The sequence below is a fragment of the Accipiter gentilis genome, chromosome 2, assembly GCF_929443795.1.
Source record: "Accipiter gentilis chromosome 2, bAccGen1.1, whole genome shotgun sequence".
Taxonomy (NCBI): Eukaryota; Metazoa; Chordata; class Aves; order Accipitriformes; family Accipitridae; genus Astur; species Astur gentilis.
In genome coordinates this window covers 30,909,364-30,923,559 of record NC_064881.1, presented here as the reverse complement: position 1 = coordinate 30,923,559, position 14,196 = coordinate 30,909,364, and the positions used below count along the sequence as shown (strand labels likewise).

Below are 14,196 nucleotides of genomic sequence, written 5' to 3'. Positions count from 1 at the left end.
GCTTGCTTCCTGTAGGGCAGCTCTCAATTTAATCTTCACCTTAAACTTTGCATACAAGTGTTAAAACTCAGTATCAGATCTACTGAAGATACCACTGTGCAAATGCATAAGTACCAAATGAAAATATTTTAAAAATAAAGACCTTGAGCTTCTACATGAGCAAATGAAAAGCAGAAAGGTGGGTCAATAAAGGCAGTTAGTCCTCTGACTTCAAGTCTTACCACATTTTTGCTGTCACTGAACAGCATACATATACACTCAAACGGAGAAAACAGCACCACTTGTCCATACAGCCATATTCAATTAAACTACTACAACCCAGCTGAGAAGGAGAAAAACAGCAAAGCACTGCTTCAGACCTGGAGCTAGCTTTACCACCTAAGCAAAAACTTTATATAACTATACCCTCATCAAACACAAGCCTCCTGTCTTCACTTTCAAAATCCTTCATAACCTGTCTGCACACCAATCTACCATCTCAATCATTTCCCAGTCAAGATCAATTTCTGCTTTGACCATTCTTTGATGGCAGTCTCTACTGATTTTCAGATAAGAATATGACAGTATGCATCTGCTATTCTGACAGTCATGCTTGTGGGCTGTTCTCCACTGTTTCCACAAAGTTGTTATATTCCTTCAAAACCTCCTTCATAATGCCTCATAAAAGGAACAGCGTTCAAATGCCTGTATGGTGATCCAAACAACTACTTGATTTCCCTGCGCCCCTGTAAGTGCTTGTATCTAACAGTCTTCCCTGATTCCATAATTATCCTTGGAGGAGAGAGAGTTTTCATCTTCATACACATCAGCATATTCCTGATGCACTGCGTCTGGTTAAAGGCAAGGACTCAAAAGTGAAGCAGTAATACAGATACTGCATCTCTCTTGAATCTCCTCATTTGCATCAGTTCCAAGACTAAAAACCACAGAACTGAAGGTTGAACATAAAGAAGATTAGTCTTGTGGTTAGTTACAATGTCAGGAAGGTGAAGGCAACAGACACAGGCTTGTCCTTCCCAATTGGCACAGTCTGAATTTAAAGCTCTGGTTTGGGCACAGAGGTATTGTGGCATGGAGGGGAGGAAGAGAAATGAGCAAAGAATTTCAAATAGCTTTAAAAAAAAAAAAAGAAAGAAAGAATTAGGATAGAAAAGGAAAATGTTAAGAAAGGTCCAACAGGACAAAAAAGGAGAAAAACTCTAGGAGGAAAAACAGCATCAACAGAGGTTTAGCAAGGGAATTTCAATTCTAGATGAAAGTCCTGAGATTTAATACATAGAGATAAGTAACGAGAAAAATATAATACTAGAACTTTAACCACCCTCTAAAACAATACATAACTCTCATGAAGGATACTCTCATGGGAGTCAATTACCATAACTTATCAAATACAAGTCAGGCAAACTTCAGAGCCACATTTAAGTGCGTAAGAATACATTTCAAATCGTACTTACCAACATATTTCATTAATTTTATAACATCATATATGGTCATACTTAAAACTCAGTGCTGCATAAGATTACATTCAGGAGCAAAAACACAGGCACAATTCCATTAAGCTGACAGATATCAAGAAGTAATGCAAAATCCCTCCCACCCAATTTCTACTTCAATTACTGGATTAACCAAATTCATAACCAAAAGAGCACATACAAAGCATGTTCAATAGAACACCACTTTAATCACTGCAAAGTTCTGTTCCTGATGGACTTCAGTTTCATTTTCTTATAAAGTAGTCACATTTATTTAACTTTCTAGTTTTAGAAGTGGTAGTATCACCTGTAAAGAAGGAAAGGAAGAAAAAGCACAGAAACAGGGGAATAGCAATGACCTTCAAAATGCTCAAAGTTCAAAATTCACTAAAAAGACCACTAACTCTATACTGTGGATTTTGTATATCAGTGGGTGAACTTACTACTTATACAACATTTCTGCTTAGAAAAGGAGATTATTAGCATAAAACTAGAAGTTGAGCCATTACAGTCTACTCCAAACTTTTGTCTCAGCTGAGGAGATGCTGCAATAGCATAAACAACAAAAAAACCCCCACCAAACTAACACTGAAACTGAACTAACAATGACACAGCATCAGAATAAAGCACAGATGTACAAAAACATTCCCGGGGACTGGCACTCTTCAAAAACATACAAAGGGTGAGAGTTTTTTGCTCACAAAAATCTCTAGGCTCCACTGGACAATAGCTTCAAACAATGCCATTTATTTTAATCCCCATACATCATCAAAAAAACATTCTTTGAAATAGCCCCTTTCCAAAGAATACACAAAGTTGAGGTCAGAAACTTTATTTTTTCTCAGGTGAAATTATGTATGTGTCCATTAGAAGTTTCACCTGAGGAGGGAAATGCAGGATCAAGCCAATAAGTTTGAGAACTAAACTACACTTTCTTGCTAATTATGCTCTTCACTGATATGAAGTTCTTGGCAGAACAGTTCCAGTTGGATCTAAATTCAATAAAAGGTCATTTTTCTACCAATTTCCACAGAAATATTCTATTTCATTCAGGTTTTTCATTCACTGACTACAAAGACTTTTATGACAACTGGTTTTAGCCAAGTACACTGTCACACTGGAAGTTCAAACACAAGAATTTGTCAAAACATTTTCTTTTTATAAAACACTTTCAAATAGTAATTCAAGAAATAAAATTTAAGCTGTCAACTTTTTAAACCATGTCCTCAGAAAACAGCACAAAAGTGTTTTCATTTACATTCTTGTTAGTCAAAGGTAATCCTTCTATGGCACAGACCCAAATTTTACCCTCCTGAGCGTACATACCACTGAATAATTTGTTCAAATGTCAGTTGCAATTTTCAAAAATCCTTTCTTGCCTCTGAATCTTAAACATCTGTAACAAATAATTGTTTTGAGAGTGCTTTACACTTGTGACACTTGACCTTTTGCTGTATGCACCACAAAATTTAAGTTTCAAATACCATGCAAGCAGGAAATCTGATCATTCCAGCAGTAGCCATCTGCATGGTCCAATATTAAATATTAGTTCTGGGTTGCACAAAGTCACAGGCTACAGATCTTTTTCTGCAACTTCTATAATTAGTTGCAATTTGCTGCTTCTAAAACACATTTCTCATGGAACATCTGGCCTCAAAATCTTACTTTAACATTGGAAAAGTACTTAGCATTGGCTGTTGGTGTGCGTACATGTGTACGTATATGCACATACGCACATAGATTAAGTGTAACCCCAGAATGCAAGCATATGCTTTGTGGGTGGCATACCTGGGACTAGAGATTTCTACTCCAGCAACAAAAGCCTTTTAGCCCTGGAACTGTAAAAGAATATTACAGGAAATATCAAGCATAAAGGAAAATTTTTTTTCCAATGTTCTTGCTGGCTCATATCTAATTATTGATTTTAAATGTTAACAACTCATCAAGCACCCTACCAAACACTTGAGAGCTTTGAACAAATTGAAATTTTCTTTTGCATGATCCTTAATATAACTGGAGGACTCTGTTGAAATTGAAATGTGAACAAGGCTTTAAGAAAAAAAAAAAAGAAAAAAAAAAAGGCAAGCCACAAAACCTCTCTAGGGTTAAAGCACCACTGACTAAAAAAAACAAGTTCAACATTAGCATACCCAAGTACTTTTTGTTAACTAAGTTAGACATGTAACAAAATTGAGCCACTACATATTTCAGCTTCATTGTGTCAGAAGGAAATCTTTCCTGAGCCTGTGAAACAGCATAATGGACAAATTATTGTGAGCAAATAAACAAAAGCCCTTTGGAGACCCTTACATGTAAGAAGTCTTCCAAGTACACTCAAGCAAGTACTATAACTTCTAAAGGGAAATGAGAATTATACTCCAGGATCTTTAAAGCATTCTTTCAATAATAACAACACATCTTCTGAAAAATGCCCAATGCTCAGTGGTAATACACACAGCTGTCAAGCAACCAGCACTGCTTCTTAGGAGGCAGAAACTTGAAGCACACAGGATGCTATATTCCTCTTGAAGTCCATTTCTTGTCTAGTCATAGGAAAATTCTGGCAGAGCACTATTAACAAGCTTTTACATCTGCAAGAACATAGCTACAGCTAATAAAGAATTTAAAATAAGCATAAAGGAAGATACTAGCCATGATGAGAATAACAACATTAGCCTCTTGGAAAATAACAGGAACCGCAGCTTCACATGCCTGATTCTTCAGATGGCTTTAAAGAAAGTGACCATTCTCATCAACCTCTCCATGTTAGAAAAGCATTCATCAAATTTCTTACCTGAGCTCCATCCTTTAATTTCAAGATGCATTCCATTGTATTGATAGTGATGACAACTGGTTCCGATCCCAATTTTGTCCATGGCACATGAATCCGAAGTTCATGAATATGCCCACTTAAAAAAGTAAATGGTAGTTTCAGCTCCTAACAACAACAAAGAGATTGATTAAATACTGAAATATATCAAAATTCGAGACACATTTGTAACTTAAAATTGTACAGTTCTAGCATAAAACATAATTCAAAATTTATTCTCCCTCTCCAAATCAGGAGTGTCCCACAGGGCTTGGCAATTGGCTTTATAATTGTAGGGATTGGCGCTCGGAAGATCTCGCGATGTACGGAAAGAGAAGGGTTAAAGGAGGCGGGATGACCGACAGACAGTATATAAGGGCGTGACGCAGTTGAATAAACGCCATTTGCAGCATCCTCATATTGGTGTCAGTGCTCTGTGGCCCAGGGTATGGTGGACCCTGTGCCGAGTCCCACGGGGTGATCAGACGAATGTCTACATATAATCACTTGCACACTTACATTACAATTAGTCTGTTCAAAGAAGACATTTGGATTACCACATCCTTGATAATAAAAGACAGTTTAAAACCACATCTCTCACGTGAAGTAACTGCAAAGTGTGTCACTATTCAAGGAGCAAGTAGGTATTAACCAGGTGAAAGTAAATACTTACACTGATATGCAGCCTGCATTATTCTAAAGAACATAAATTTGGAACTAAACAAACATTGACAAAGCCACAGCAAGGCAATTTCTTCCAAAATATTTCAGTATTTTGAGTTGCAAGAGCTCAGTGCTCTTAAGATCAGCCCATTGTTGCCCCATTCACATCAAACTGCTCAGTAAATACAAAGTTACTAAATTCTTCATTGGCAAAACCTCCTCACCAAGGCCTACCGTGGATGTCACACTGCTTTAAAAACTGGTCCAAGTCAGTCCAGGACTCCTAACAAATGCCTGGCACTCCACCCAGTCAATGCATAGATCACACCTCTATAGGACAGCCCCAGTGAGCCAGCTGCTGTATGCAGCAAGGCAGCAGAAAAAAAAGGTGCCAAGGTTTAGATAAATTCTTTGGATACAAAGTGTTGAAATTTGCCCAGTAGCTTCAGGGGTTCTCCTGGGAAGCATGAGCTTAACATTTATCAGACAGAACAGTCAGGCTAGAGGCCTGGCCCCAGGACTAGAAATCAAGATTTAGAATAATGAAAATAGGTGCTTAGTGCAAAATAAAGAAGCAATATTTGATATTATGCCAGAATTTTAAGTCAGCGGTCTCAATACTAAGTATTCTAATGATGAGGCTTCAATGATGATACATCTTCTTACCTTTCTGATCTCCTATCCTGGCATTTTTGGCTATAAAGTTTTAACGGGGAAAAAACAATGGATGTCTTCACTTGGAGTTGCTTATAGCTTGGTGTTTGCATCTTCATCTTAGATGCTTGGAACTAAAGGTGGAAATCTTCTCAGGTTAAGAAGTGAATCTAAGTGTCCTAGGTGCTCGGTGATAGTTTCAGCCATTAGAATAGAATATTTTCAGTTGGAAGGGACCTACAACAATCATCCAGTCCAACTTCCTGACCACTTGCGGGCTGACCAAAAGTTCAAGCATGTTATTGAGAGCCTTGTCCAACTGCCTCTTAAAAAACACCGACAGGCTTGGGGCATCGACCACCTCTCTGGGAAGCCTGTTCCAGTGTTTGACCTCCCTCCCGGTAAAGAAATGCTTCCTAATGTCAAGTCTAAACCTCCCCTGGCACAGCTTTGAACCATTCCTGTGCATCCTATCCCTGGATACCAGGGAGAAGAGATCAGCACCTCCCTCACCACATGCCTTCCTTGAGAAGCTGTAGAGAGCAATGAGGTCACCCCTCAGCCTCCTTTTCTCTAAACTAGACAAACCCAGAGTCCTTAGCTGCACCTCACAGGACATTCCTTCCAGCCCTCTCACAGCTTTGTTGCCCTCCTCTGGACACATACAAGGACCTTCGCATCCTTCTTAAATTGTGGGGCCCAGAAGTGCACACAGTACTCAAGGTAAGGCTGCGCCAACGCTGTGTCCAGTGAGATAATCACTTCTTTTGACGGGCTGGTTATGCTGTGTTTGATGCACCCCAGGATGCAGTTTGCCCTCTTGGATGCCAGGGCACACTGCTGACTCATACTAAGGCTTGTGTCAACCAGCATCCCCAGGTTCTTAACTGTTGTGTTCCTTAGTAAACTCAGGGACATAAAAATTTGTTCAGAACTTCAGAATTTCCCTGGCAAAACTGGGCAACCCGGGGCTTAAGCACCTTTGCACCTTGGCTCAGTTTAGGTACTTACATGCTTTGATTCAGTACTCCTATGAATGAGTAGAAGTTAAATAGAGAAGGTCCATGAAACTGAGGGAGGTCAAGCAAGCAAGTTGCTAGGGCATTTCAAACATCCAGAAGTGGATCCAGAAAGCCTGTTTTCCTGCACTGCTTGACCCTAGACCTATCCCTGCTGTATAGAAGTTCTACACGAGTAAAATTTGAGGACAAGTGGATTTTGCATTTAGTACTTGACATACATTATAAAGTCTACCTATAGAATATTTCTGTGAAGCTAGTTAAGTCATCATTTGCCTAACATCTTGAAACCATAATCAAATCTTAGTGACATGTTTTCATAATCAAATCTTAGTGACATGTTTTGAAAGCCCACTAAAATTTTGATTTTTTTCTCAGTAGTTACCGCATCATAAGTTCAGAGTTGAAATAACCACTATTGCAACTGTGACAGGTTAGCATCCTAATATAGCCTCTAATTATTAGTCACCCAAAAGAGAAGTCAACTATTCCTACGCACAAATACCGAGCACCACCACAGTGACAACAGCTGTTAATAGGAGCAATTTTAAAGAACACTGTCTCCATTCTGCAGCTGATACCTCCTCAGCCTTTCTACTGGTACTATGAAGAAGTTCATCTTGCATCCAAGAGCTAAGATGAAGTATATTCACTGCTGACAAAATCTTCAGAGAAGACAACTACACAAAATTATAGCTCTATCTTTTTGCAAAGTACAGCTTTCAGTTTGTAAATTAGTTTTAGGGGTTTAATGAGCTTTCATTAATGAAGTTCAAAAAAAACCCACACCTGTCTCATGTCAGGGAAACTCTTGACTCCCACCTTGGCCGTGCTTACGCAAAGTCACATTTCATTTCAAGTCCCCATTCCAAAAGATGATAGTTACAGACTTTCTCATAAAAACAGTTTGAAGAAAATTGTTAGTTTGTTTTTACAAAGTGTTTTTTCTTCATCTCATTCACTAATGTACTGTAGTATTTCAGCTAAAAGCCTCTCTCCTAAAAATTCGGCCTTAGGCTTATATTCAACACAAATAAAATTTTAATCCAGACCGTTTCGGTTAAGCCACTGAAAAGCAAGTACTGGACAGTTTAGCTACAGGGTTGCTACACTAATGACACAACACAAGTACCTTAAGTCTCACAGCTTGGCAGGGGTGGGGAAGGGGGCACAGAAATAAATTATCAAAAACCCGTGCAATCTAAAAATACATTACAACTTGAGAGATAACGTTTTCATGAATTGAGACAGTAAACTATCACTATTAACAGTAATAGAAATAAATTCCCTTTCCAGACTCACAGATACTTAATTTTTATGACATTCATCAATATCGCAATGTCTGTTTAGATCCTGACTTGTGTTCACAAGTGTAAGTTATGAGTTTACTTCAGAAGGCATTGTAGAATAGACCTTTTTCCACTATTTGCTGGATAGATTTAATATATTCTCATTTTTGTCTAGTTAACTGTAAGATAGAAAGAAACAGAAGTAGGAATTTTTTCAAAATGCGGTGATACAGCCAAATGCACAGCATATTTAGAAGACACGGTTCTTCTTTTTCAAAGGAATTTAGACACAGATATTGTCTGACATTATCCTAATTGCACAAGCAAGTTTCCTTAAAGCAATGCAGAGAGATCTTTGTCGTGCTATTTCAGTAGACAATACAAAACAAATGTGTGCCAAATTTAGTAACTTGCTCATAATACAGCATAACAAAGACCATTTTTATTCTTTCCCTTTCCTGTGCAATCTTTCCCCTTTCATTAGGTACAGCATGAAATTCTTAATATATCTTTTGTATATCTTTACGACTGATTAGACTTTACATTTCTATCATATAAATCCTTTAAAAAATTAAGATATGGCTGAAGATAAACTCCTGGGCTTGACACATAAATAACTGACCACCATCATGCAAGACTGCGGACTAGATGATCATAATTCCCCTTACCCTAAAATCTCCCCTTGCTCTAAAATACAAGACTCTCCCAAACTTTGGGGCAATAGGCAAGTACTATTTCTTCCACAGCAGTATTAACTCAAATACCTTTTGTTCACATTCAAGGCTGTATTTCACAAGTAACCCAGTGGCACATAACACAGACACTTACAGTAAGGATATTTTAATGCCCTCATTTACCTAAAATTATTTTAAGTACACTAGCATTTTTCATATTTCTTTCTTTCTGAATTATTTCAGACATAAAAAGTCCACATGAATAAAACTCAATAATCTTTAGATCAAGTTCTTTGTCTTCCAATCAAAGACCACTTCATCATTCCCTTCTGAGTTTGTAAGACAGCTAACATAATAAGCGACAATATTGTGGAAATATTCACAAGCAGCAAAAAGAGCTTGCCATGTATCTTATCTCTTTGGTACCACCGTGTCAACAGAAATATTACATGCAAGCTAGTTACCAAGTTCACAGGTAGTTCTATTACCTCTGGTACCATAGTGACTTCACATAAAAGTTGCCAAAAGTGCTTAAAAGGCTTTTCCATAAAGCAATATTTAAATATTAATTTTAAAGCTTAATTACAAAATACTTTCTTGAAATAATTTTTGTACGATGTGCCAGTTATTACATGTAGATGGAAAATTTCTTGGAATGCTTTGTCTTCTAGAAATTGAATCACCCAGGACAGGAAAAAAAACTAATACCAAAATTCTATTAGATTTAATCTACAACCGAAGATAATTATTATAAAATTAACTGGCTATTCAGAGATTGATGTAATTATGTACAAAAGTTACATTGTACCTAGAAGGTTGAACCTGAATACAAACTAATACTCAGCTTTCACTACAGAACTGATCTTGTCAGATAAGAAAAAAAAGGTGGGGCACGGGAAGGACAGACCCTAAAAGTTATTGCAATAACATTCAGCTTAGTTTAATGAGAGCAGATAAAACATACATAAATGTATGTAAAAACACGCAAAGTATTTTCAGGTACTGAAACGTTCTCTTTGGGTCTGATAAATCTTCTATGTCAACAACTATATTACACCTGATTTCAAAAGGTATTGGTTCCAACTTGATCCCAAAAATAAAGTAAGATCTTCTAGAAGACAGACAGCATTTTACACTCTGTTCTTATCTGTCCTTTGGGACACTGTTTGGTGGCCCATAAGAGTACAACATGACATGGGAACACTAACCTCAGCTGAAGTGCAAGGAGTGAGGGGAGAAAGTACAGACTTGTTCCCAAATCTGTGATAAGGTGCTTTGTCCAGGTAGTTTGGCACCTATGCTAATATTACCAAATAATCCCGTGTAGTTCCACAAAAGCTGGAATTCTTTGAAAATGTTTAAGCCTCTAGACAAAGATATCTAGGGTATGTGCATTTGTATCCAAAGCCTAAAGCATGAAATTAAGGCTGCATTCATGCCAAAGAAGGAGCAGGGAACCAGGCTGGGTACAACAGCCCAGGACAGAAAGGATGTTAGAAGGGTGGAACAGTTAAGGTGACTAACTTTGGATCTTATTAATCCATCCAGGCAGAGAACCCAAATAAAATAATATATACTGGTAATTTCTGGATCTTTAGTTTTTCAAGGGAGCTCCCTGCCGCCTGCAAAGGCTTGGGGATGTTGTATTACCACATACTACATACTCAGAGTTTTGATGAGCAGGCATAAAGCAGCATCCCTTCTGCAAAAAAGAGAAGGACACCCTAAATACAGTCTGTGGGTCCAGGCAAGTTCCAAAGAATAATAAGAGCCAAATTAAGATCACTATATTTCACATAAACACACAGCTAAATAATGTAAAAAAATGAATCAGAGCTAAATTTTGAGTTCATTGCATATTCACATACCCATTCAAGCTAATAAGACATGAGCACAGGCATATATGGCAACATTTGCCTCTACAAGAGCCATGACATTAACAGATTGCACTGGATATTTATGTACCCAGCTGATATATAGGCAGACAAAGATGAAGCCAGGGATCACTTACCAGCAAACTGCAACTATTTGAAAGGGAGCAACATAGATGACGGTACCAAAAACCTAATAGCACCAGGTAATATAGCTAGTTTGATATATCCATCCCAAGTCATCATTTATTATTAGGACAAAATTTCTCTCTAGATGGTATAGCACTGGAACAGTTTACCCAAAGAGGAGGTTTACACAACCAAGACAGGAGATTTCAACACTTAACTGGAGAAAACAACAAGCTGACCTGACATAATGCTGGCAACAGCCCTGCTCAGAACAGGAGGCTAGACTAGATGACCTCCAGAATTCCCTTCTAATCAACCCTTCTTTGATTCCGTAATAGAGACATTTAAAAAGGCTTTGAATATTCACAGGAGGAACACATCCTACATGACTGAAGTCTAGTATCCACATCATCTGTATGGACAAGCTGAACCAAGAAAATGAGCAATTAAAAGACTTGAGAGAAAATACAGAGGCCACCACATACCTGAAGGAAGACAAATCAGGCTCTTTACAGAAGCACAGAAGCATTTGAAAGATTGTCTCCTCTTCCAGAACAAGATCAGAGACTTAATTAACCACAAATCTCTCTTTCACATTTTAAAAAGTCTCCCCTGAGAGAGACCATGCGGTCTCCTCAGTCTACTCCAATGCCTCATGATCCAATTAAAACGTGAGAAAATTTTCCTTGATGTCCAGCCTAAGTCTTCCTGAGTGCAGTCTATTCCATTCTTTCTTGTCACATCCATATAACTCTTGCCCTATCTTGTCTCACCTTATTTTATTCAAAATTAAAAACACATTCCCTGTCTATTTCATTCTTCTTTCAATGGCCATATTGTCTAAATATCCCCTTATTTTTTGCTGCATTTCTCTCAGCTCCTTCACTTGGACTACATCTGGACACAGGAATCTAGCTAAGACTCGCTACACCACGCGCAACAGAAAACAGCTTTATCTGTCTCACACACTCAACTCCTTAAATTGTCAACTCAGATAAGCATAGAAGGAGATGGTCCCTCCACTAAGACTTAACCAGTTCATATTAACAGCAGGCTCCAAATTCTATATCAAGTGTTTTACTTGGTCAAGCTTGTCTTTTTAAGGCTAAGTTTTACAGAGCCTCTGATCTAATCCACACAAACTAGCTGATCAAATCTGCCCCTCAATTGCTCTTAAGTTTAATACAACTGGAATGATGAAAACTGGAGTCACAAAACAATATAGAGAACACAAATCTGTGTTTAGTATGCATAATTAAAAAGACATCCTACTTTACTTCATGACATTTTGAATTGGTTACTATGCCATTAGTAAATATGACTGGAAAAGCAATTTAGTTAATATTCGTACTGTAAAACAACGGTTACTGAAAGAAACACATCCACAAAAACGCCTTTCTCTTCACACCACAAAACTTACAGAATGTGCAACAAATTACTATTCATTACTAAACAAATGACATGGAATTAATGCAAGAATAACTAAATGCAGAGAAAAAAAAAGGACTTGCATAAGAGGAAAAACAGTGAGCACTAAATGAACATTTACCTGTGCAGACCAATCTAAATTATTTGGTCAGCTTCTTTTAAGTCAAAGACACAGACTGTAACTACTGTAAACATAACATACCTGTTCAAGTACATCCAACTTTAATTCAAGTTTACTAAGTACAACATCTCCTCCCCAGAGTGACAACTGTAGATCTGAAGGCTTCAAGTTCTTTATGTAGCGATTCACATAACTCATCAAAATAGGAGTTACATAGGACTCCAGCATTCTGGAAGATTTCTGTATTACAGGTCAAGCACTAGGAAAAGAAGACAAGGCCATGAGAAATTATTTATAGATCTGTCAGCCTAATTTTCAATAGAGCAACAGTCACATCGTTCAGATGTATGAAAAATTACATTTCAAATTCTGCTTTCTAAACATATAAATCTATATGTAGAGATACATATACTTACATATGAAGATGAAATGTATACCAAGATGAAAGCACACCTATTTGCATTTACGAATTTCCAGGTTATATACGTATATATATCTATATTGGAACTAATAACCGGCTTGCTCGCTATCAAAAGAAAAACTAAGCCAAACAAACCAAAAAACAGAGAAGAAGGAGGTCAAGCAGTCTACCGCGCTTTCATATAAAATTTAGATGACAGAAACCCTGTCACTTTTAGCTGATAAAAGTCCACACTAAAACATCACCTGAGATACACCTCACCGACCCGGCACCTCGAGTACCGCGTTCATGGCAAAAAATGCCAGCTTCACGCCACCCTTAACTCCAAGCAAACCAATATCCTTCATAACCCAAGCTGAAGTTACATTAACGCTTGCCACCACTCCCCTCCCACCCTTTCCAGCACCCCCGCCCTCCCTGCCGTCCTGAAGAGACCCTTCCCCGCCCCCATCACCGCCGCAACCTTTCCCGGGCACCCCCGCGAAGCCGGCAGCCCCCCGCCCCCACCTTCGGGACACCCCTCCCCCAGCCCCACGCCCTCTCAGGACCCCGTTACCTATCCCTCCAAACACCTCCGAGGCTCCGTGCCCCCCGCCCCGCCGCCGCCCTCACCGGGCCGGCCGGGCCGCGGGAGCCCCGCGCAGGCAGCTCCTGCCGCTCCGGCTCCGCCGCACGGGCACTTCCGGGTTCCCCGGCGGGTGTGCTCCCTACCAGCCGCCGCCGCCGCCGCCGCCGCCGTCCCGCGCCCCTCTGGGCTTGCGCCTCAGCCGGAAGGATTTGGCGGCAGCACCGAGGCGGAGCCGGAAGCCGGCCTTGAAGCCGGCGGAGGTCACGCGCTCTGCCAGGAGCCGACGGGCGGGACGGGGCGGCCGGGCGTTGCGCCCGGGAGGGGGCGGGGTTTGCTGCGGGCGGGGCGGGGCGGTGGCGGCTGTGAGGGAGGTGGGAGGGGGCGGCGGTGGGGTGGGGCCCTGTGAGCGGGAAAGGGAGAGGCGGCGGGCGGGGCCCGCCGGGGCCGGGGCCCGCGTCCGCCGTTTCCTCACAGGGCGCAGCAGGTCCTGCCTCCGCATAGGTGTCGGTTCCTGACGCAGAGGAGCCCGAGGAGGGCGGGCTTCAACCCGTAGCACCATGAATCCCTGAGGTGTGTTACCGTTGGCTCTGTGGCTCCGGCCACCTCCAGCCCCAAATTCCGATGCGCGTTCTTAACGTTGATGAGTGACCATTTGGGGCAACTCTCGGTGATGGCTAGCGTGCTGGGTGTTCCCACCGTGTTTAGTAAAGGTGGACTTCTTCTGGTTTGCTTTTAAATGAAGTTCTGCTTAGGATCTGAATTTCACCTTTTCCGATGTGAGAAGAAAGTTACTCAGAAATACCTTCGATTTGCTGTGTGCCCAGAGCTCTCCTCAATGTGTTGGTCATAGAGAAAAGCCCTTCCCAACAGCCCACAGTCCTTTCGGGGTTGCTCCGGGCAGCAAGCAAATGCCCTGGAAAGGCGCGAGTTAATGGACTCCTCATGGGTTCGCCTGTGGATGATCTGGAAAATTGCACGGGCCCATTTGTTTCAGGGTGAAGTGCAGTAGGCAGTGCCTGTGGGCATGGCTTTGATGTAGATAACGAATATCCTTTTACAAAGGCCTGTGATTTGAGTT

General features: G+C 40.2%; 1 protein-coding gene across 5 annotated transcripts in view; it reads right to left on the bottom strand.

Annotated features, from left to right (window-relative positions):
• Positions 1-13,253, bottom strand: part of VPS13B (vacuolar protein sorting 13 homolog B) — a 485,377-nt gene extending 472,124 nt beyond the window's left edge. For 3 of the 5 annotated variants that reach the window (XM_049818740.1, XM_049818775.1, XM_049818766.1), the window contains exons 1-3: positions 13,107-13,225; positions 12,211-12,388; positions 4,267-4,410 (exon numbers count right to left, since the gene is read on the bottom strand). In XM_049818740.1, the coding sequence (XP_049674697.1) occupies positions 4,267-4,410; positions 12,211-12,357 (291 nt within the window). In that variant the 5' untranslated portion in view covers positions 12,358-12,388; positions 13,107-13,225. Of the gene's footprint in view, positions 1-4,266; positions 4,411-12,210; positions 12,389-12,795; positions 12,814-13,106 lie in introns of those variants that run through there. The other 2 variants (XM_049818749.1, XM_049818759.1) reach the window with 2 other exon arrangements.
• Positions 13,254-14,196: the final 943 nt, after the last annotated feature.